Source organism: Elephantulus edwardii, unplaced genomic scaffold (genome assembly GCF_000299155.1).
Source record: "Elephantulus edwardii isolate Elephantulus edwardi_28Jun2011 unplaced genomic scaffold, EleEdw1.0 scaffold00144, whole genome shotgun sequence".
NCBI lineage: Eukaryota > Metazoa > Chordata > Mammalia > Macroscelidea > Macroscelididae > Elephantulus > Elephantulus edwardii.
The window spans coordinates 8,109,733-8,134,186 of record NW_006399894.1 but is presented as its reverse complement, the minus strand read 5'-3'; the positions used below and the strand labels follow the sequence as shown (position 1 = coordinate 8,134,186).

The window sequence follows — 24,454 nt, the reverse complement described above, 5'->3', positions numbered from 1 at the left end:
TCCACCAAACACTGTCCACGTTGGGTAGCCATTATAGCAATTGATCCCAATGGCACACGGTTCAGCATCACAGCAAACCCAGGTTACCTCAGTGCAGTAAATTGAGAGAAGAGTGCTGGAAAATTTTTAAGAATGTTCCTCCAAAAATAACACTAGACCCTCAGGCCCAACTGATATTTAAATACATGGGATGGAGAATATATGTATATAATTTAAGTTTTTCTATGACTATCGCCATTTCTCCAGGTTCATGGAGCTTCACAGGCATGTGGTTTAGGAAATGGATGCCACTCCTGCTTCCAAACCTTAATAAATCTGGGAGCTATGCCAAACATTTCCCATGATGGGTAGCCATTATGGTGTTTGGCACACTTATGTCTTAATGTGTGATATAGATGTAAAAATAGTCAAAGAAGACCTAATGCTTAGAGACATTAAAAGAAATGTGAAGTCATTATAGCAGGAGTAACTACTAATTGCCTCATCTTTTCTCCTCTGATTAGAATCAGTGTTCTAAATTCCGAGTGCCAGGGGCATGAGTTTTGAACCAGAAAGTGAATTATTTTGGTAGGGACTGGAGAACAGAGACACCTGCAATACCAAAGAAGACAAACAAAGGCACTTCCAGCACAAATAGCAGAAGCAGGTGCAGACAAGTGAATGAGGCATTCTCGATACACTATCTCTAAAGCAACATGATAAATGCCTGTCTTGAAAGAAACAAGTGCATGGTGTCAGTGAGAGTTAGATACCTCAGCAATAGGAGAATGTGTGATCTCTTAACAAGCCTCAAGTGGAACTTTCCTCAGTATAAAGGATTCTGGACAGGAGTTAGAAGAAAGGACAAGACAACACTGTGAAATGACTCCCAGAAGGAAAATGGGGCAAGACTTCAACCCTGGTGATGTGGGACAAAGGAGACATGGGGTGGTTAGGGTGGAATGCTTGTACTGGTATTAAGCAGAGCCAGAAAAGACTTCAACCTGTAGAATAGCAACGTAGGGAATAACATTACTTTGAGGGTTTTTTAAATTCCTCCTTCTTAAACAGCCCTGATTCAGGATCAGTACTTGTCTGTCAGTTTGCTGTACTGATATAACTTGGGGTTACTGTGATACTGAATGCTGTGCCACTGGTGTATCAAATGCCATAATGGTTATTCATGCTGGACAGTGTTTGGGAGAGCTCCTATATTAAGACAGGCTTAGAAGCAGGATTGACATCCACTTCCTAAACAACATACCTTTGGAAACTCTATGAACATTAGAGAAATGACAGTAGTTATAGAACAGGGTTCAGATCTTTTGTTCATAGGGTCACTATGAGTTGTACTCAACTTGACAGAACTTAACAACAGCAACAACAACAACTGACTCTACAGGTGAGTGTGGTACGCTCTCACCTTGGAAAATTAAAATGCAGATTGTTGTTTATGTTCCCTTGAGTCCGGACAGACTGATCCTCCATAGATGAACCTCCAGAAGGTCTTCAGAGGTAGTGAATTGCAGGGGAGGAGATTGCCCATCTTTCTCCCACAAAGCAGCTGGTGAATTTGAACCACGTGCCTTCAAGTTGCAGCACAGCTCTAGGTCACCAGAGCGCCACAAAATAGATTAGACTGCATAATTTTTTAGTGTTCTCCAATATAAATAACAATGAATATCAATACTCATTCACACCTGCTTGAACACAATCATGAGAGTTGATGACTCAGCTAAATTCAGAGGCTAAAAGCAGCAAATAAAACCAGATCTTTGACATAAAGTGAACTAACTCAGTCTCATAATGACAAGTAATGTATAGGACCATTATTGTGTGTAGAGTGTCTACAAGGATCTAAGGGAAAGGCAGCTTAAATATAAGGTCACACTCTTGGATGGGTGGAGGGAGGGATTGGTAAAGGAAAGAGGAAAGGTCTGGTGTGAAAAATAATCTCTATGAACTTTGTATGTAAACCACTATAAAACAAATTTAGAAAAAAAAAAATCCACACTTTTGTAGGTGCTGTAGAATCACTGAAGTTTTTAAAGTTATCAAGTAATGGTCTAGGTTTTAGAATGAAGGTATTCATATGATTGAGTAATGATTTTAAAAAAATGCAGGTGAGTGTGAAACATTTGCTAAAATGTGTTACATTCATCCACTATTTTCCACATACTTTTAAATCATAAGGATAATTTGTAATATATAAAAAAGAGTATGCCACAATAATGCAAATTAATCTTTAATTGCATAAAAAAACCCTCAATACTAATTGCCACTGTGTGGGGACTAACGCATAGTTGACCCTCCCAGAACACTTGATCGTTCTAATGCAAAACTTATACTTGGACCAGGAGGCAATCGTCAGCACAGAGCAAGGGAACACTGCATGGTTCAAAATTGGGAATGGCAGACGCCAGGAGTGCATCCAATCTCCATACCTTTTCAACCTATATGCAGAACAGGTTATCCGGGAGGCTGAGCTCTATGAGGAGAAATGTGGGGTCAAGATTGGTGGACGATTTATCAACAATCTGCGTCACGCGGATGACACAACCCTGCTTGCTGAAACTGAAGAGGACCTGAAGCGCCTGCTGCAGAGTGTCAAGGACTGCAGCCTACAATATGGATTGAGGCTCAATGTCAAGAAGACAAAGATTCTCACCACTGGACCAATTGGCAGCATCAGGATGGATGGTGAAGAGATTGAGATTGTACACAGCTTTAGTTTGCTTGGCTCCATAGTCAACAGTCTTGGCACCAGCAGCCAGGAAATTAAAATGCGCATTGCCATGGGAAAGTCTGCTGTTAGGGACTTCTCCAAAGTACTGAAGAGCAATGGTGTCTCTCTGGAGACTAAGGTGCATCTGATACAGGCTATGGTCTTCACAATCACTTGTTATGCATCAAAGAGTTGGACAGTGACCAGAGAGGATAGAAGGAGAATTGATGCCTTTGAGCTGTGGTGCTGGAGAAGAGTATTGAGAATACCATGGACTGCTAGGAAAACAAACAGATTTGTCCTGCAAAAGGTTAAACCGAGTGGCCCCTTGGAGGCAAAGATTCTGAGGTTCCATCTAACATACTTTGGACATGTTGTGAGGAGGGACCGGTCCCTGGAGAGGGATATCATGCTTGGGAGGGTGGAGGGACAGCGCAGGAGAGGAAGGCCCTCTATGAGGTGGATTGATTCAGTGACTGGGATAATTGGGATGGTAGTGTCAGAGACAGTGCAATTGGCACAGGACAGAGCAGAGTTTAGGGCTGTTGTACATAGATAGGGTCGCTATGAGTCGCAAGCGACTGGACGGCACATAACAACAACAACAACAACAACAACAACAACATAAATAGCTTAAGACGAGATGGCCCCTATTGTTTAAACAGAATGGCTTGTGGTTTCAAACTGGTAGAAGAGTATTAGGTTAGTAGGACAACCCCCAGGGTTCATAAACACTGTATTAATATATTTTCTTTAGAAAATCCTTAATAATATAGACATGTTGTTTAGTGGTATTTTTACGTGAATAAGAATCATTTAATAAGAAAATATATGCAGATTATTTATCAATCTCATAGGAATAAAATATTAGACAAAGCAAATAACCTTGAATTAAAGTCTTTCCATTTGAGTGAATAATACGCTGTTTACATTATTGCCACAAGGTGGCGCCACAGTGATAATTGTAGCTTGTAGACTACTTCTTCCAGCAGTTTCCTCAATATTTACAAAATTATGTATCTTATTTATAATAATACTTGCAGTTTAAAATTTATACCTAAATGAAAATTTTCTATATAAGATGTATGAATTCTAACTTGTTGCCAACTAACTTTGAAATTCTTCCTCGTTCTTTAATGACTAATATTTTTTCACAGGAACATGTAATTTTTTTAACAATTTCTACTTCTGTGGTCAATTTGATAATTTTCAATTTGTCAGTAATATAAAGGAAGCCATAAAAACATCATTGTACCACTATCTCTTGCCCATAGAGGAGTATATATATACATTCTTCCAGGAGATATCTCTGGCTCAAAGGAAATGGAACTGCCAAATCTGAAAACAATAGGGTTAAATTCTTCTAACAACTTTAGGCCAAAAGGGGGGTCTAGTGGTAATCCAAAGGTGGTGGTGTTGTTATGTGCTATCAAGTTGCCTGCAACTCATAGCCACCTATGTACAAACCCCTAAACCCTGCTCTATCCTGTGCCAATCTTGTCTCTGACCCACCTACCCCCATTGCCCCAGTCATTGAATCAATCCCTCTCATTGAGGGTCTTCTTCTCCTGTGCTGTCCCTTCACCCACCCAAGCATGAAGTCCCTCTCCAAGGACTGGCCCCTCCTTGCAACATGTTCAAAGTATATCAGATGAAGCTTCAGAATCCTTGCCTTCAAAGAGCAGCCTGTCTTCACCATCTCTAGGATGAGCCTCTTTGTTCTCCTAGAGAATACTACTAGAATACTCTTCTTTAGCAATACAGCTCAAAGGCATCAATTTCCCTTCTATCATCCCTAGTCATTGTCCAACTTTCTGATGCATAGCAAGTAATTAAAAAGACTATGGCCTGAATCAGGTGTACCTTAGTCTCCAGACTGACATCATTGCTCTTCAGTACTTTGGAGAGGTCTCTGACAGCAGACATCCCAATGCAATTTGTCTTTTAATTTTCTGGCTGCTGGTACCTGTGTGTTAATTTTGGAGGCAAGCAAAATAAAGCTGTTAACAATCTCAATCTCTTCACCATCTATTGTGATGCTGCCAGTAGGCCCAGTGGTGAGAATTTTTTTTGTTGATGTTGCTCTTCAATCCATATTGAAGTCTGCAGTCCTTGATCTTCAGTAGCAAGTACTTCAGGTCCTCCTCAGTTGCAGGAAGCAGAGTTGTGTTATCTGCATGACGCAAAATGTTGATGAATCTTCCTCCAATCCTGATGCTGCATTTCTCCTCATAGTGCCCAGCCTCCTGGATAATCTGTTCTGCATAGAGGTTTAAAGGTATGGAGAAAGGACACATTCCTGGCATACCCCTTTCCCAATTTTGAAACATGCAATGTTTTCTTGCTCTGTTCTGAAAACTTCCTCTTGGTCCAAGTATACACAGTTTAAATCTACCAGTTGCTCCACACTAGAAAGAGACTATCTCCTCTGAGTGTAATTTATGGTACCTGAAACCTACTGGAGGGTCAGCTATGAGTCAGATTTCACTTGAAAGCATATAACAACAACATTAAATAATATAATTTGTCTTCTACCATAAAATAATTTGTATTTTTTCAAATATTAACCACTGAAATAAAAATGGTTTTATTGCTTTGTCACTTCTTAATTAGCTGTGGGGTTAAAAATGTTTTACAATTTTAGTGAGCGTCTATTTCATTTTGCTCAATAACACCTCTATGAATTTCTTTGCCAAATGTTTTAGGAAAATGTTATTCCCCCCTCTTTTAATTAATCAGAGTTATTAACTGAATTTGTGACATTATTATTGAGTTTCAAAAATGATTGTTTTTCAATAGCATCTGAGTCTTACTATTTATGTAATCAAATTCTTAAGGCTTTTTTCCCTTTCTGTTTAAGAATGTCCCAACATTTTAAATCCCTACAGAGATATTCTCCATTGTTTGTAACACACCATTGGGATGTTGCTTTTGTTTTATTTGTTATTGTTTTGTACTATTGTGTTGGGAACAACTCATAGTTGACCTTCCAGCAAGTTTTCAGAAGCAGTAAATCACACAGGAAGAGACTGCTCATCATTTTGTGGAGTAGCTGGTGGCTTTGAACCACATGTCTTTGGGATTGCAGCATGACTTATCAGTAGGTCAGCAGAGCTTGTTGTTGTTATGTGCCATCAAGTCACCTGCGACTCATAGTGACCCTATGTACAACAGCCCTAAACTATGCACTATTCTGTGCCAATCTCACTCTCTCTGACACACCTATCCCCATTACCCCAGTCACTGAATTAATCCATCTCTTTGAGGGTCTTCCTCTCCTGTGCTGTCCCTCCACCCTCCCAAGCATGATGTCTCTATCCAAGGACTGGTCCCTCCTTGCAACATGTCCAAATTAGGTCACTCAGATGAAGCTTCAGAATCCTTGCCTCCAAGGAGCAGCCAGCTTCACCCTCTCCAGAACAAACCTGTTTGTTTTCTTAGCAATCCATGGTATATTCAATACTCTTCTCCAACACCACAGCTCAAAGGCATCAATTCTTCTATCATCCCTAGTCATTGTTCAGCTCTCTGATGCATAGCAAGTGATTGCAAAGACCATGGCATGTATCAGGCACACCTTAGTCTCCAGACTAACTCCTTCCCTTCAGCACTTTAGAGAGATCTCTAACCACTGACTTTCCCATCACAATTCATCTTTTAATTTCCTGGCTGCTGGTGCCAAGAGTGTTGTCCGTGGAGGCAAGCAAACCAAAACTGTGAATAATCTCAATCTCTTCATCATCCATCCTGATGCTGCCAATTAGTACAGTGGTAAGAGTCTTTGTTTTCTTGATATTGAGCCTCAAACCATAGTGAAGACTGCAATCTCTGATTCCACATCAGAGCTTATGTTTAATTAAAAATAAAACACAAGCGAAACAAACCACAAAGCCCACTATCACCCCACCTTTTCAGTCCCCACTGTATCTTTCCTAATTCCCTCACTCTTCTCTCTGTATTGGTGATTGATTTTCTAAAACAGTGACTGGAAATGACTGTATGAAATACAACATAAGTGAAGGAAAGTGTGAAACAAAATGTATGTGAATAAAACACAATGTAAATACATTTTGTGTGCAAAGTATTATAAATTAAAAAAAAACCCAAACCTTAAAAATGAAAAAACACCCATACATCATTTCTATGGCATTTTCAGTTTTTATAACGGTCTCACTCATTGTCATTGGGTCAGATCTAACTCAAAGCTGATCCTCCAGGAGGTCTCCCGAAGCTGTAAATCACGTGAGAGGTGGTTGTCCATCTGTTTCCTGAGGAGTCACTGATGGATTCAAACCACTCACATTTGGTTCGGCAGCACAACTCCCAACCCACTAGGCCACCAGAACTCCCTTTTCTAACTGTATAACTATCCCATTGTAACTTACTAAATAGACCTTTTTACCCATTATATTTTTATTATTACCTTTGTCTTATACCAGTTCCATATATACATGATTTTTTGTTTAGATACACTCTTCTTTTCGACAGTTGAACAAAATAAAAACATTCTTACACAAAGAAATATCATGGATCAGAGAATGAAAATGGGACTCCAAAGTGATAATGGGACCCCCAGAATGGAAATGGGATTCCCATATCTAAAGGATTTTTTATGTGATCTGGGGTGACATCATTGACAGATGAGCTGAACCTGGGAACCTGTTCATCTGATTTCCTATTCAGCATTCTTCTCTTTTGCTACAAACTATGATTGGAGAACAACAAGAAAATAGGTCACTTTACCCTCTTTTCTCTTGGTTCTTTTCAGAAACAGAGGAGTATTCAGGCTGTAGCAAGTCTCCATGCCAGAATGGGGGCACGTGTATCAATGGAAGAACTAGCTTTATCTGTGCTTGCCGGCATCCTTTTGCTGGTGACAACTGTACTGTGAAACTGGTGGAAGAAAGTGCCTTAGCTCCGGGTAAGAACAGCACACACATGTTTGGATACCCTCAAAAGCATAAAGAGGAACTTTTTAAAAAAAATGTGCATCAGTGAATATTTCCTTTGGCTTAGTCCAAATTTATTTACAGTTAATTCCTTTTACTTCTAAAATATCTGGGAGTGTAAAATGCCCACATACAAGTAAAAATGTGTTTTGTCAGGTAAGTTTCTATTCACGGGCACTTCTTTGAACATTTTTATATTGTTATTTTAATGGTTTTGGTGTTATTGTTAAATATTGAATATGAAGAGTTGAATATGGAATATTGGAAATACTCTCCTCTAGCCCCTGTTTTTTGCTTGGTGTGATTCAAACTCCCAACCTTGTGCTTAGAGGCTGAGCATTTAACACTTGTACCAGATGTTCCACAGTAGAAAGCTGAGCAGTGTTGTCTCACACAGATTGACAGTCTGGAAACCAGTAGAAGTTCAGTATTTTTCAGAATCAACCAATAGCAGTGGGTTTGGTTTTCGTTTTTAGAAATTTTCTGTTCTCAAGTTGTTAAAGAAATATACCTTTGATTCACATTAGATACTGAGGTTTTACAAGGCATTTTAGTAGATGCTTAGCATGTTAAGCTAATATTACCATTATGATTATAACTGTCAGAAAGTTCTCTAGTTTACTGAGTAAAACAAAGTGCCTCCTTTGCCTATTTGCTAAGTATTGGTTACATTGTTTCAAGAGGGTATCATTGCCTGGTATAATAATTTAGATAGAGATAGAATGATCACATAACTTGGAAAATGCAATCAATTAAACACACTCTAATCAATGCCTCTGAACTATATCCATAGAAATTGTTGAACTGGCAAATGCTCATTTGTGAATATTATCACCACAACAATGTAAGGGTATCATGTGCCATTTCTGATTTTCCTTCTGGAAAGTGTATGTAACGTTTAGAATGTGTTGTCTTTAATGACAGGAAAAAAATACATTTGTAACCAAGCTCTTTACCAAAAAAATAATATACTACATAGTGAAGAAGAAATTTTTAGTCTATTTTTAGATCTCAGCTTTTGTACATGTATTTGCCATTAATTACATAGAAAATTGCTTTTGTCTACCTCTTTATAGTGCAGATGACTTCATTTGGTTTCCATTTTAACCTCTAGAAACTGTTTGACAAGATAGTGGGAAAATTGTTTCTACATGATGTCAGCTTCGATTCCTGCAAGGAGTTTTAAACCGCTCTGGCATACCATAATAATCACAGCGCATTTTGATCCCTTTAGCTCTGGGGAGATCAAAGACACATGTAAATTAATCTTTGAGGCTTTTCTGCCAGGGAGGTATCCAGTATGGTTTTTTTCCATTCTGTTCTGGGGAAACTGAGGATTTTTAAGGAGAAATGGCAGGAACAGAGAGAGCTTGGCAGCCAGACATGTCTGTCCTTGATAAACCTGATGAATGACTTTTTTTTTTCCCCGATAAATTTTCCTATCTCTAAGACATAAAGATAAAGATAGAAAGGAAGATAAAATAAGATAAAACATATGATAGTTAACTCTTTCCATTTTTTATTTTCTTTAACAGATTTTTCCAAAGGCTCTTACAGGTATGCCCCGATGGTGGCTTTTTTTGCATCTCAGACCTATGGAATGACGACACCGGGTCCGATCTTGTTTAATAACTTGGATGTCAATTATGGAGCCTCATATACTCCCAGAACTGGAAAATTCAGGGTTCCTTACCTTGGCGTGTATGTTTTCAAGTACACGATTGAATCGTTTAGTGCTCATATCTCTGGATTTTTAGTGGTTGATGGAATTGACAAGCTTACATTTGAGTCTGAAAATATTAACAGTGAAATACACTGTGATAGGGTTTTGACGGGAGATGCCTTGTTAGAATTAAATTTTGGGCAGGAAGTGTGGTTGCGACTTGTCAAAGGAACAATTCCAGCCAAATTGCCGCCTGTTACTACATTTAGTGGTTACTTATTATACCGCACATAAATATGAAGGGCAGACTATCACCTGTATTGGAAGACTGCCAGTGTTTTTATTTTCTTTGCATGCATATCTGCTCAGTTGGTCTATTTTTTTTTTTACACAAAATGAAAATCAACAAGTTTACTTTCTAAATCTCAGTAATGCTGTAAGTTTATTTTGTAAAATCATTTGAATCTCATTTAGACAACCATATATGATAGAGCCCATCTTGCTTCTAAAGATATTTCATGGCAAAAGGATGGGAAAACATTTACTAGCAAAACTGCTCTGCTTTTGCCAATTTAGGTAATTTAGGTTGTTTCAATGCAAAATCATCTTAGAAAATTGCAATCATGCAAAATATTCACAAGATCTTTTCCAAAAAATTAACTTTTTGCTACTCCCTGCTTACACAAATAGATAATACACTTTTCCTAAATTCACTTATCCAAATAAACTATTCAAAGACTAAGAAATACTTTTTCAACTATGGTTTTTATTTCTTACTGAATTAAAATATTTTTAAAAATTGTAATAAAAATTAAGAAGTTGAATTGTTTCTTAGAAGGTCCCATTCATCTATTTTATCTTCTCCCGGTTGTAGATTTTAAATCCTTATGCACATCTAAAAACTTCTCCAATAAAGTAAAAAGGGAAGCCACAGACTGGGAAAAAGTATTTGGTAATGACATGTCAGATAAGGGACTTATATCCAGAATTTATAAAGTACTTGAACACCACAATAAGATAAAGATAAGTAATCCAATTGAGAAATAGGCACAGGATATGAACAGACACTTCGCCGAAGAAGACATTCAGATGGCCAACAGCCACATGAAGAAATGTCCAAAGTCCCTAGCTCTAAGAGAGATGCAAATCAGAACAACTATGAGATATCACCTCACCCCAGTAAGAATAGCAAAATAGAACAGAACAGCAAGCAACAAATGCTGGCGAGGATGTGGAGAAACTGGAACTCTTATTCACTGTGGGTGGGAATGTAAGATGGTGCAACCATTGTGGAAGGCGGTGTGGCGCTTTCTCAAAAAATTGGGGGGGGAGGGGGGAGGGGTTTGTGCGGGGAGAAGGGTGCAACAATGAATGAATGGAATTCCAAAATCTCTGTAGATGTTCATTGAAATGAAAAATAAACAGCCTAAATTTTAAAAAAAAATTGCAAATAGAGATACCATTTGACCCAGCAATCCAATTACTGGGAATATACCCCAGAAAGACCATGTCTGCCATCCAAGCAGATATATGCACACCCATGTTTATCGCAGCTTTGTTTACAATAGCAAAGAGTTGGAAGCAACCTAAGGGCCCATCAACAAATGAATGGATAGAGAAGCTGTGGTATATCCACACAATGGAATACGCCACATTGAAAAACAAGGAACTCATGCAATATTATTCAAAATGGGTGACCCTGGAGGACCTTATGCTGAGTGAAATATCCAGTCACAAAGGGACAAATATTGCATGGTGCCACTGTTGTAGAATGGGTCTGACATCAGGGTTGGGGTATGACAGAAAAAACCGGATAAATGATGTATATTGTATTGAAACAGATGAGGGAAAGAACAGATTAGAGGTGACATATGATTATTTTGGTTAGCACAGGAATCCAGAATTAAGGTTGCAAGAGAAGTGTACTCAGGGTGGGGGTTGGGGGGGAGGGATGTGGGAATTTTATACAAATGAAGGAATTTTTTTTCTTTTTCTTTTCGGAGCGGGGAGCGAACTGGTGGGGAGGGGTTGGCAGTGAGAAAAGTGAGGCAATGAATGAATGAAAATCCAAAACCTCTGTAAATGTCTATTAAAATTAATAAAAATTAAAAAAAGAAGTTGAATTGTTGTTGTTGTTATGTGCCATCAAGTCACCTGCAACCCATAGTGACCCTATGTACAGCAGCTCTGAACCCTTTCCTGTTCTGAGCCAGTCTTACTAATTCACCAAACTCCCATAGCCGCAGTAACTGAATCAAGCCATCTCATCTGGGGTCTCCCTCACCTGTGCTGTTCATCCACCCTTCTGAGTGTGATGTCCTTCTTCAATGACCAGTCTTTCCTGGCCACGTGCCCAAAGTATGTGAGACAGAGCTTCAAAATGCTAGCCTCCAAGGAGAAAATTGGTTTCACCTTCTCCAAGACAGACCTATTTTGTTTTCTTAGCAGTCCAGCAGAAACTCACAATATATTTAACTTTTTATTTTCCCATTTCTGTAATTATCAAATAAAGTAATTAATGATAATTGCTTGAACATTTTCATCCAAGCCTCAGGATCCATAATTACATTCTTTGCTTTTCCTCACTTTATAAATTCTACGGCAAAAACATAAAAGCTTCTTTCTGTCTCTCTAGCTTTGCAATCAAGTCAGAACTGACTTACAGCTGACCCTCCAGTAGGTTTTTGGAGGCTATAAAGCACATGAGAGTTGATTGCCTGTCTTTCACCTGTGGCTCTGTTCTTTTTTCTCTAATTATCTGGGTTAACAGAACAGCTGAAAGAAGACAGACCTCCATCAACCTCATCAACAGCACAAAGTCCCTTCTGATAAAGTCATGAGTCCCATGCTCATGCACACCTTCTGTCAATTCTAACACAAACTATCCCTCTCTCATCACGTGCTACTCCCTTACTCACTGCCTTTGAGTGGGAATTAACTCTTAACTGATCCACCGTTGGGTTTCTGAGGCTGTAAGTTGCCTGAGAGGAGATCGCCCATCTTTGTTCCTCAGAGCTGCTGGTGGATTCAAAGCACCAGAAAAGGTATGTCCTTTCAGTTACCAGCACAACTCCCTGTGACTACAGCACCGTATCTCTCGTACTCCATTAGTTGTTGTTCCTATGGACAGTGGAGTCAGAATCGACTCGTTGCTGACCCCCAAATGGGGTTTCAGAGGCAGTAAATCACAGTGGAAGAGATTGTCCATCTTTCTCCCAGAGAGTAGTTGATGGATTTGAACCATGTGACTTCGGGTTGGCAGTGCAGTTCCTTATCACTAGTCTACCACAGCTCCCTTAGCTCCATTAATAGAGTTGTTTATTCATTGCATTGCCTACAAAGAACTCACAAATTTTGTTCAGGATTACAAGATTTATTTTGGAAGTGACAAGTTCAATTTAGGTCAGAAAAACTCAGGATTTCAGGTCAGAAATCTTTCAGGACAACTTTTTCTAATTATGCTTCCAGATAGACCATACTCTGACCATCGGCCTTCCATGCAGGAAGAGGATTATAAACTTTTTTAAATCTGCCAAATATGTGTAGCTCCCTCCACTTCCTCTGGCAGTCAGTGAAGCAAAGGCCCTGGGCTCTGACTGTGGGTGTCAGTTCTAGTTCAGCTCCATCTCACACTGGTTTCTGGTTCTCCATCACCTACGCTGCTGATGGTTCTGCCATGCCTCGGCCTCTTAGTCTGTCTTGAGCAGAACTCTCTGGTTGAATTAGAGCACTCTCTACTTCTTTTTTCTTATTAGTAATGAGGTTCCCTTTTTTGCTTCTGAACCTGCTCAATGTAAATCTGAAAGGGTCACAAAAACTGACCAGTGCCTTTGTTAGTAATCACCCCACCTTATTTTTATATCCCCACTAGCATTCTTGTGGGGATTGGGATGTGAGTCACAACAAGCTATGACTAACATTGAGAATAATGGGACTCTCAGAACACTTAATTGTGCTCATGCAAAATGAAGAAGCTGTTACTCAGACGGAACAAGGGAACACTGTATGGTTTAAAATCAGAAAGGGTCTGCATAAGGGATATAAATTTTCTCTATACCTATTTAATCTGTATATCAAACAAATAACTTGTGAAGATGGACTCAATAAAGAAGAATGTGGCATTGGGATGGGAGGAAGACTTGTCAAAAAACTATGTTATGCTGATAATACAAACTTGCTTGCTGAAAGTAGGGAGACCTAAAGTGCTTGTTACAGAGAGCAGCAGATCAAAGACTTTGATATGAATTGCATCTTAACATCAAGAAGACAAAGGTCCTCACCACTGAGCCGGTGGGTAACATCATGATAGATGGAGTGAAGATAGAAACTGTTAATGATTTTGTCTTGCTTGGATCTGCCACCAACACCCTTTGTATTGCTTTAGGCAAGTCCCTGTCAGGAATCTCTCTAAAATAACGAAGAGCACTGATGTCAGTTTGAAGATTAGTGTGCCTGGTCTTTTCAATTACTTGCTATGAATCTGAGAGCTGGATAACGAATAAGGACGACAGATGAAGAGTTGATGCTTTTGAGTTGTAGTGGTGAAGAAGGGTATTGAAATATCCCAGGCACAACCAAAAGAATGAACGGGAATGTAAGTGGAAGAGGTGCAGGTGGAGCGCTCCTTAGAGGCAAGGATGATAAAGCTTCATCTCTCATACTTCGGGCATGTTGCTAGGAGAGAGTAGTCCTTGGAAAAGGATATCATGCTTGGAAGGGTGTAGGATTAGTGAAAGAGAGGAAGACATTTATTGAGATGGACTGACATGATGGCCTGCTTCAGCAATGGGCTCAAGCAAATCAGAGATGCTTAGGATGGCACAGAATAGGATAGGATTTGTATCTGTTGTCCATAGGGGTCTCTATGAGTTATACTTGACTTGCTGGCATCTAAAAACAACAGCAGCAGTATTAACAGCATGATTGATGGCAGGTGGGTCTACAAACAATCGATTTTTATAATCCCACCCGGCCATGGGAATACCACGTGGCACAATTAAGTGTTCTGGGATCCCCATTCTTCTCAACGTGACTAACAATGATGATAATGGGAATCTCAAAACTTTTAATCATATTCATGAAAAACCTAAACTTAGACCAAGAAGCTCTTGTGTAAACAGAGCAAGGAAAAACCTACACAGCTTAAAATCAAGGAAGATGTGTGTCAGGGCTGTATCTTTTCTCTGTGTCTGTTCAATCTGTATACGGAAACAAATAATTCTAGCAGCTAAACTGTGTGAAGAAAAATGTGGCATCAGGATTGGAGGAACACACATTAACCACTTGCACTATGCAGTTAACAAGACTTGACTTGCAGAAAGTGAATAGGACTTGAAACACTTGTTGCAGAGGTCAAAGACTTCAGCTTTCAAACAAATTATATCACAACTTCAAGAAGACAAAAATACTCCTAACCCAAAATACAACATCATGATATATGGAGAAAAGATTGAAGTTGCCAACAACTTCATCGTGCTTAGATGGACAATCAGCTCCCTTGGTACCTGTAGTCAAGAGATTAGAAGGCTGATTGCTTTGGAAAAATCTGCAGTCAAGGACCTTTCCAAACTGCTAATGAACAATTATATTGGTTTATAAACTAAGGTGTATCTGAGTTAAGTCTTAATCTTTTCAGTTATTTGCTATTCATCTGAAAGTTGGACAGTGAATAAAGATGACAGAAGAAGAATCAGTGCCTTTGTGCTGTGGTGTTGGTGAAGGGTACTGAAGATCCCATGATCTGCCAAGAGAACGAAGTACAACCAGGATGGTCCTTAGAGGCAAGGATGGTACAGCTTTGTCTCATATACATTGGGCATGTTGTGAGGAGTGGCCAGTCCTTGGAAAAGGATACCATACTTGGAAATGTAGAGGGTCTGTCAAAGTGACTGTAACCATCATCTCAAGTATGTCATAGACAGTGAGGATGACACAGGCCAGGGCAATTTTCAGATCAGTTGTTCACAGCATAGCTGTGAATTTTACTCAGCAACACCACCACCAAGAGTCCCACTATGTGGTAAGAACAAAAACCAATGGCTAGAAATGGTACAGTGAATAACCTGTACTAACTTTGGTATAGTATCTTTTCACTCCAGAATAATGTTCCTTATTGTTTGCCCAAAATTCACATGTACGTGAAGCCCAACACCCTATAGCTATCAAATTAAGTCCAACTCACAGTGGCCTTTCCTTGGATTTGAGTCTGAAAATCATAATGGAAGGAAATTATCTTTCTGCCATAGAGCTGCTGGTGGATTTGAAGCTCAAGAGATTTGCAGCCATTTGGTTAGCCCTCCAACACACTACTGACCACACCTCTGTAGTTTCTCCATACAGATGAAGTGATGTTAAGTACCGTAACTTGAGTCAGGAGCACCTTAGTCTTTAGACTGACATCTATGCTTCTTAATACGTTAAAGAGGTCTTTGACAGCAGATTCACCCAATACAATGTATCTTTTTTTTTTTCTTGACTGCTGCTTCCATGGGTATTGATTATGGATCTAAATAAAATTAAACCCTTGACAACTTTAATTTTTCTCCATTAAACATGCTGCTGATTATCGGGCCTACAAATCATCTATTATTCTAAACATCTTTCCATCCATAAGAAATAGAGACATACAGACTAAATATTTTACAAATACCACAATAAATTATAGAGTTTCTGGAGGTGGGGACCACTTAAAAAACTTTAATGGGAATTATCAAATTGTCTTTTAACAATATTTTTACCAATTTAAAGTCTTTTCAATAATAAAAGAACATTCTTTAACTTTCACATCAAAATAGTATATTTTAAATGTTGTACATTTTGAAGCCTAAAATAATATGTCTTTGTAGCAGACAAGTAATTTCAAATTGCAAAAACTTGAAAGCATGTGTCCATAGAAAGCCATGAGTCGAAACCCCTATCAACTTGATGTCCATCAACAGATGAACACTTAATATGTATTAGTTTATCATACAATGTTGTCGTTATATGCCATCAAGTCCCTGTGACTAATAAAGACCCTATGAGGAGAGGTGTGGCGTTAGGATTGGTGGACGATCTATCAATAATCTGCGTTATGCAGATGACACAACCCTGCTCGCTGAAACTGAGGAGGACCTCATGCACTTACTGCAGAGGGCCAAGCACTGCAGCCTTCAATACGGACTGAGGCTCAATGTTAAGAAGACAAAAACTCACCACTGGACCAATCGGTAGCATCAGGATGGATGGCGAAGAGATTGAGATTGTTCACAGCTTCAGTTTGCTCGGCTCCACGGTCAACACTCTTAGCACCAGTAGCCAGGAAATAAAAAAAAAAACGTATTGCGATGGGAAAGTCTGTGGTTAGGGACCTCTCCAAAATACTGAAGAGCAACAGTGTCTCTCTGAAGACTAAGGTCCGCCTGATACAGGCCATGGTCTTTGCAATCACTTGTTATGCATCAGAGAGTTGGACAATGACTAGGGAGGATAGAAGGAGAATTGACGCCTTTGAGCTGTGGTGCTGGAGAAGAGTATTGAATGTACCATGGACTGCCAAGAAAACAAACAGATTCATTGTAGCGAGGATTAAACCAGGCTGCTCCTTGGAGGCAAGGATTCTGGGGCTTCGTCTGACATACTTTGGACATGTTGTAAAGAGAGACAGGTCTTTGGAGAGGGACATTATTCTGGGTAGAGTGGAGGGACAGCGCAGGACGGGAAGACCCTCTATGAGGTGGATTGATTTGGTGACTGGGGTACTCGGGATGGGTTTGTCAAAGGCAGTGAGACTGGCACAGGATAGAGCATGGTTTAGGACTGTTGTACATAGGATCGCTATGAGTCGCAAACGACTCAGTGGCACATAGCAACAACAACAACAACAACATGTACAATAGCTCTGAACCCTGCCCCATCCTGAGCCAGTCTCCCTGCCTCTGACACACCTACCCACATTACCCCAGTGTCAATCCATCTCATCAGGGTCTTCATCTACTCTTTTCAGCTGTCCATCCACACTTCCATGTATGATATCCTTTCCTAAGGACTGGTCCCTCTTGCCCTTGTGTTCAAATTGTGTGAGATGGAGCTTCAAAACCCTTGCCTCCAAGGAGAAATTTGGTTTCACCTGCTCCAAGACAGATTTGTTTTTCTCTTGGTGGTCCAGGGTATTTTCAATATTGTTCTCCAGCACCATAACTCAAAAGCATTGGTTCTTCTAGTATCGTTTCTCATTATCCAGCTCTTTGATGCATAACAATTAATTGCAAAGACAATGACCTAGATCAGGCACACCTTAGTCTCTAGATTGACCTCATTGTTCTTTGGCACTTAAGAGAGGTCCCTGACAGCAGATTTTCCCAATGAACTATTATACAATACCACCAAACAATAAAACCAGAATAAGCATGTATAGATGAACCTCATAATAAGTTGGCCAATTGCCAAAACTGTCAAGTCTTGCTGGAGACACTAAGGTGAGTAATATTTATTAGCTGCCCGAATATTGTTAGATTTTTATGCATGAGTCTCCCTTACTGCTAGACTCAGGCTGGCAGGAAAGATTAAGGTTTAGGAGCTGACAACTAGAGACTGGAGGGCTGATAATTTCTATTCTGTTATGTGAAAATGTGTTCTTTTCAAAAGCATTTGAAAACTTTTGATATTTTTTTCAAGTTTTGTCTAAATGTCACCATTGTTTTGTGTACCATCAAGTCAGAACCGACCCATTTCTGACTCTTTGGTGGGTTTTCAGAGAGAGCTAATTGCACAGGAGGAGATTGCCCATCCTTCTCCTGCGGAGCAGCTGGTGGCCTTGAATGGGGTGCAGTCAAGGTTGCAGCACAACTTCTTTCCACTAGGCTGCCAGAGCTCCCTTAATATTTCCATAGTCTAAAATAATTTTTCTTTAATTTCATAAAAGACTCAGGCTAAATAGGACTTTTACTTCTCACATAGACTCTTCAGTGTACTCATTAATACTAGCTGAATGGAAGAAAGAAGAATCATTTGACAATATTTACCCTGGTTAAGCACTATTTTACAAAGATCTACTGGCATAGAATCTACATGTGGTTGTGCCTTGACTCTTTGAATCCACCATTGGTTTCAAGCAAAAAAGATAGACAACCATAAGTAATTCACAGCCTCCAAAACTTGCTAGAGGGTCAGCTAAGAGCCTCTGCCTTGGGTTTGTTAAATGAGTTTGCAATGAGCTTGTTAAAGAAGCACAATTTAAATGAATGATTCTGAAACTGAATAATTAGGATCTTTTACAATCAAATGATGCTTTAGCATTTCTGATTTTAATTATAATTACCAGTATTATTCTTCATATGAATACATATTTGTGGAAATAAACAATTAAATCACAAATAGCCACAACAGTCAAAATGCATTATTGCAACTTTTAACCTGCTTTGATCTTGCTTTGCCATTTTTGCGAAGGTCACCAAACATAATGTAAAACAAATATGTTAGTGATTTATTTCTGCTCATCAACATGCATATGTTGTTTTTAGGCTCCCTCAAGTTTTTTCCGATTCACAGAATGAAATACTTCTTGGTCCTGTACCATTCTTTCATTTTTCCCCCCATGAGACAGAGATTACAATTGATATTATTTTTAGACAGAGTACCAGAATCTCTTTCTCTCATCCTTCCTGTGCATTTCACAGCCTCTGCAAACCTACTGGAATGGAGTGGAATCAGTTTCCGCTGAATGGGAAGGAGTTGAAAAATAAACCGCTAGACTTTCCGTGACTGCAAGTTCCCCAAGTTCATCAACAATTTAATTACTGATAACACTTTCATTTCTATTCTGTATAATATTTTTCAATTATTTAATACTCACTTTCTGATAGGTGCAATAAATCATGTAACAAATACCAAAAAATCAGTGTATATAAATAGTGCATTTTATCTCCAGTTCCCAGACTCATGGTGCCACCTATTACTATGAAAATTACACCCCAAACCTATAGATGTTCTGCCAATTCCAAGTTAAAGCAATCCCAAAATCAGATTAGAATCACTCAGTAGGGTTTCCAACACTGTAAACTTCAAGGACATTAACTGTAACATCTTTCCCCATAGAGCTGCTAGTGGGTTTGAATTACTGATCTTTTGGTTAGTAATTAAGTACATATGCATGGCACCACAAATAATCCTCAAAAAGAGGGAAAAACTACCTTTATAGTAATTATCCTTTATATGCTGTACCTTTTACCAAATCTTCACTATCTCCCTGGGATTACTCCCAGAATTGAAGATTTTTATATTTATAGCCAGGCTTTTCTAAAATGTCTCTTCCTTACTCTTTTCCATCAGTCAAAATTCTCATTTTGAAGGAATAGGCTTCTTAATGTGCATTTGATGTTTAGGCTTTGGTCTTCCTCAGCCAGTTAGTGGAGAGAGACTACAGGGGACAAAGTCTGAGCTACAAAAGTAGCACAGTGTGCTTCAATCTTCATTATTGTTGTTATGTGCCTTCCTGTTGGGACCGTCTCTTCATTTTTGTTGTTGTTAGGTGCCACTAAGTATGACCTGTAGCAACCCTATGAACAATAGATGAACCCTGTCCTGTCTTGTGCCATTCTCTCACATACTGAGTCCATTTCTGCAATCATTGTATCAATCCATCTTTTTGAGGGTCTTCCTCTTCTTTATTGACCCCCTTCACCTTTCCAAGCATGATGTCCCTCTCCAAGGAATAGCCATTTCTATCAACGTGCCTAAACTATGTGGAGCAAATATTTTTTGGGGAGTTTTTTGTTTTTTGGTTTTTTACATCTCACTTTTCTTTAAATTATTTTGGTTTGCATACAAAATTCATATACATTGTGTTTTATACTTTTCTTCATTTATATTTTGTTTCATACAATCATTCCCACACATTATGTTTGTTGGGGATTTTTAAAATTTATATTTCATATTGATTTGCTTACAAAGTTTGTATTCATTGTGTTTCACACTTTCATTCATATTGTATTTCATACAATCCTTCCCATGCAATATGTTTTATGAAATTAATTACCATTGAGCTACACCCACCATTACCCTGTCTTTCCAGATCCCCACCCAATCTTTCCCATTTTCTTTCCTTGCCTTTGCCTCCACCCCACAAAATTATGTGACTCTATGATTTTACCCTGCATGTCATTACTCCTTTGCTCCTACTCTCTCCCCCTTGGATCCCCATACATGTTTTACTAGTTATCTATTTTTTTTTAATGATCTTATGCAATATTTGTCCTTATGAGACTGAGTTAGTTCATGCAGCATAACGCCCTCCTGTTTCTCCCAATTAATTCAGTATTTTTTTTTAATCATTGTTCCAGAGTGCTGCATACTTTTACATCTTGTGAATGTACAATTTTTCAAGCCATTCCATTATGGTTGGACATTTGGGCCGTTTCCACACTTTTGTGATTGTGAATGACACTGCCATGAACATTGATGTACAAATCTCCATTTGTGTCTCAGTTCTAATTTCCTTGGGGTGTATTCCTAACAGTGAAATAGCTGGATCATATGGAATTTCTATGTTTACCTTTTTGAGGAAATGCCAAACTTCCTCCCAGAGTCTTTGTACCATTTTATAACCTCACCAACACTGTCTGAGAATTCTTACCTCTGCATATCCTGTTAAACTTTGCCACCACTACTGGGATAAGATGGTATCTCATTGTGGTTTTATCTGTATCTCTCTTTTTGCCAGTGATTTTGAATATTTCTTTATGTGTCTGTTGGCAATCTGAATGCCTTACTCTGTGAAAAGTCTTTCAAGGTTTTTTCCCCATTTTGTAATTGGATTATCAGTCTTTTATTCATTTATTTTTTCTTGTGGAGGCTCTGTAAGATTCTGTAAACTTTTGTTATGAGAACTTTGTCTGAGATGGTCTTTACTAATTTTTTTTCCCAGTCAGGAGGTTTTCCTTTCACCCTATCAGAAAAAGGTTTTGATGAACACCCTTTGAACAGAAGATTTGAACCCTGCTCTCTCCTGTGTCTTCCTGACATACTAAAGCTCATTGCAGCAGTCACCTTGTCAATTCACCTGGTTGAGGGTCTTCCTTCCTTCACTGACCCTCTACCCTTCCCAGAATCATGTCGTTCTCCAAGGATTATCCTCTTCTAGTAACATGCTCAAAGTGCACAAGGATTTAATCTTTAGAAATTCCCATTCATCAATTTTATCCTCTCCTGGTTGTATATTTCTGACTATATTTGTCAACCTTTTTATAACATAGGCCTTCTCAGCTTGGTCCCATTTTGTCTCTTAATATCTTTATGGTTTTGGGATTTCCTCTTAGGTCTCTGATCCACCTTGATTTGATTTTTGTGCATACTGTGAGATGCTGATCCTGCTTTCTGCAGGTAGTAGTCCAGTTTTGCCAGCACCGTTTTTTAAAGATAGTGTCATTTCCCCTTTTGACAAGTTTTGTTTCCTTGTTGAATGTCATTTGATCATAGATATATGGGTTAGTTTCTGAATTCTCTATTCTATTCCATTAGTCTACATGCCTGCCATTGTGCCAATACCATATTGTTTTGGTTAATACAGCTGTATAGGAGGTTTTGAGGTCAGGTAGTGCTATGCCTCCCACTTCATGTTTTTTTAGAAGTGTTTTGCTTCTTTGAGGTCTCTTTCTTCTCCAAATAAATTTGCCAATTGACTCTTCTATCTGTGAGATGAATCTTTGTTATTGTTGCCTCTAAGGAGCACTTTGACCGTACCTTTTTCAGGACATATCTATTTGTTCTGTTGGCCGTCCATGGGACATTCCATATTCTTCTCCAATACCACAGCTCAAAGGCATCAATTAATCTTCTTTCATATTTATTCATTTCCTAGCTTTTAAATGCCTATCAAGTGACTGAAAAAATCATGACCTGAATCAGGTTCACCCTAGCCCTCAAACTTACATCATTGTTGTTGTACATCATTACTCCTCAGTAATTCAGATATATCCCTGACTACAGATTTTCCCATTGCAGTACAGCTCTGGATCTCCTGATTGCTGGCAGTAAAGGTGTTGATTGTAAATTCAAGTAAGATGAAGTCATTGACAGTTTTAATCTTTTATCCCTCTATCATGATTTTTCCTATCAGTCCAGTGGTGAGAATTTTCTTTTTATTGATGTTGAGATGCAATCCATATTAAAGGCTCTATTTTTAATCTTTTGCAGCAAGCACTTCAAGTCTTCTCTTTCAGCAAGCAAAGTTGTCATTCATCATTTTAGCTGCCCTTATAAGAACAGTCTTTTGTATATGGCAAGTGTTGTTGTTACTGTTAAGTACCATTGAGTCGAGTGTGAATCATAGCAACCTTATGAAAAACAGACCTGATCCCTGTGCTACTCTGTGCAATTCTCAATATTTCTGACATAAGTAAGCCTTACAGCTGACGAGCAAGGAAATAAAAATTCTCACTATTGGACCAATAGGAAACTTAATGATAGATGGAGAAAAAATTGAAATTGTCAACAGTTTAATCTTTTTTCTATTTTTTTCTCCATCTATCATGGTGTTGCCTATTGGTCCAGTAGTGAGAATTTTTGTTTCCTTGATAGTCAGATGTAATCCATATTGAAGGCTGTAGTCTTCAGCAAGTGTGGAGGCCCTTTAAAGAGCCATTGTTTGTCTTGTCAGGATATTCTGGCTGGGACAAGCCCTTGTAAGGCTCATACGTGGCCTTAAGGAAAAGGCAAGGTTTCAAGAGTGAAGATAAGTAAAGCAGTTTTATTAGGAAAATACTTAGGATGAATGGGTAATTCTCTGAAAGTAAAAGCAAAGCCCCCATGTCACTAAGGTTGTGAGTTCATATAGCTGGCACACTTCTTCCTTTGGATGTGCTTTAGGGCTTGAGTTTAGGCCAATGAGATGATGTCACAGAAAGTTCAAATTTTCATGAGAGGTTCTTGCTTTAGAGACAGTCTTTACTACACATGTCAGGATTGTGAGACATAAGGTTCTACATTGTTGTTGTTCTTGTTATTATATGTTGTCAAGCCCTGAAGCCTGCCCTGCCCTACGGCAGTCTCACTGACTCTGACAAACCTACTCTTATTGCCCCAGTTACTGTATCAACCCATCTTATCTGAAGTCTTCCTCTCCTTCACTGTTTCTCCATCCTTCCAAGCAAGATGTCCTTATGCAAGGATTTATCTCTCCTGGTCACATGCCCAAAGTATGTGAGATGGAGCTTTCAAATCATTGCTTCCAAGAAGAAACTTGATTTCACCCTCTCCAATACAGACCTATTTGTTGTCTTCATTGCCCATGGAATGTTAATGACTCTTCTCCAGCACCACAACTCCATATAAAGTAATGTTATCTGTCTTTGGCTCTAATGGGGCAAAGTTTGATTTTATTTTCTTTACCTGATTGTTGCCTTTAACATGAGTTTTTACATTCTTTATTTTATTGGCATCCAGCCTAACATTATTTCCACTTAGCCTGGCCTCATTTTGCCTTATTTTTCCAATTTCTGACCATAACAGGCTGGCATATTTAGGCATAAAGAACTCTTTCAAATAAGCCATAGTGTATTTTGGTTGATTGAGAAAAATGGTCAGACCACTTAGAATCTTTTTCTTTTTATATTCATTTACCTCAAAATTTTTATCTAGCAACAGCATCTCTGAACCCTCATCTACCCTGTGCCAACCTTATTTTCTGTGATGCACCTATCCCCATTACCTCAGTCACTGAGTCAATCTGTCTTATCCAAGATCTTCCTCTCTTTCACTGTCCCTCCAAACTGCCGAGCATGATGTCCTCTCCAAGAACTGGTCCCTCCTTGTAATATGTCCACATTATGTCACACAAAGCTTCAGAATCCGTGCCTCCAAGGAGCAGCCTGGTTTTACTCTCTCTCCAGGTCAAACCTGTTTGTTCTCCTAGCAATCCATGATTTATTCAATACTCTTCTCCAGAACCACAGCTCAAAAGCATCAATTCTCTTTCTAACATCTGTAGTTATCATCTGCCTTTCTGATGCATAGCAAGTAATTGCAAAGATCATGGATCAGGCACACCTTAGTCTCCAGACTGTCATTATTACTCTTCAGTATTCTGGAGAAGTCCCTGACAGCTCACTTTCCCAGTGCAATTTATCTTTTGATTTCCTGACTGCTGGTAGTTTTGATTGTGCT

The 24,454-nt window shown here is 38.9% G+C and overlaps 1 protein-coding gene across 1 annotated transcript in view; it reads left to right on the top strand.

Moving 5' to 3' along the window:
• The window catches only part of MMRN1 (multimerin 1), an 86,895-nt gene extending 77,285 nt beyond the window's left edge, over positions 1-9,610 (top strand). The window contains exons 7-8 of the mRNA XM_006894483.1: positions 7,479-7,625; positions 9,189-9,610. Of these exons, the coding sequence (XP_006894545.1) occupies positions 7,479-7,625; positions 9,189-9,610 (569 nt within the window). The remainder of the gene's footprint in view (positions 1-7,478; positions 7,626-9,188) is intronic.
• Positions 9,611-24,454: the final 14,844 nt, after the last annotated feature.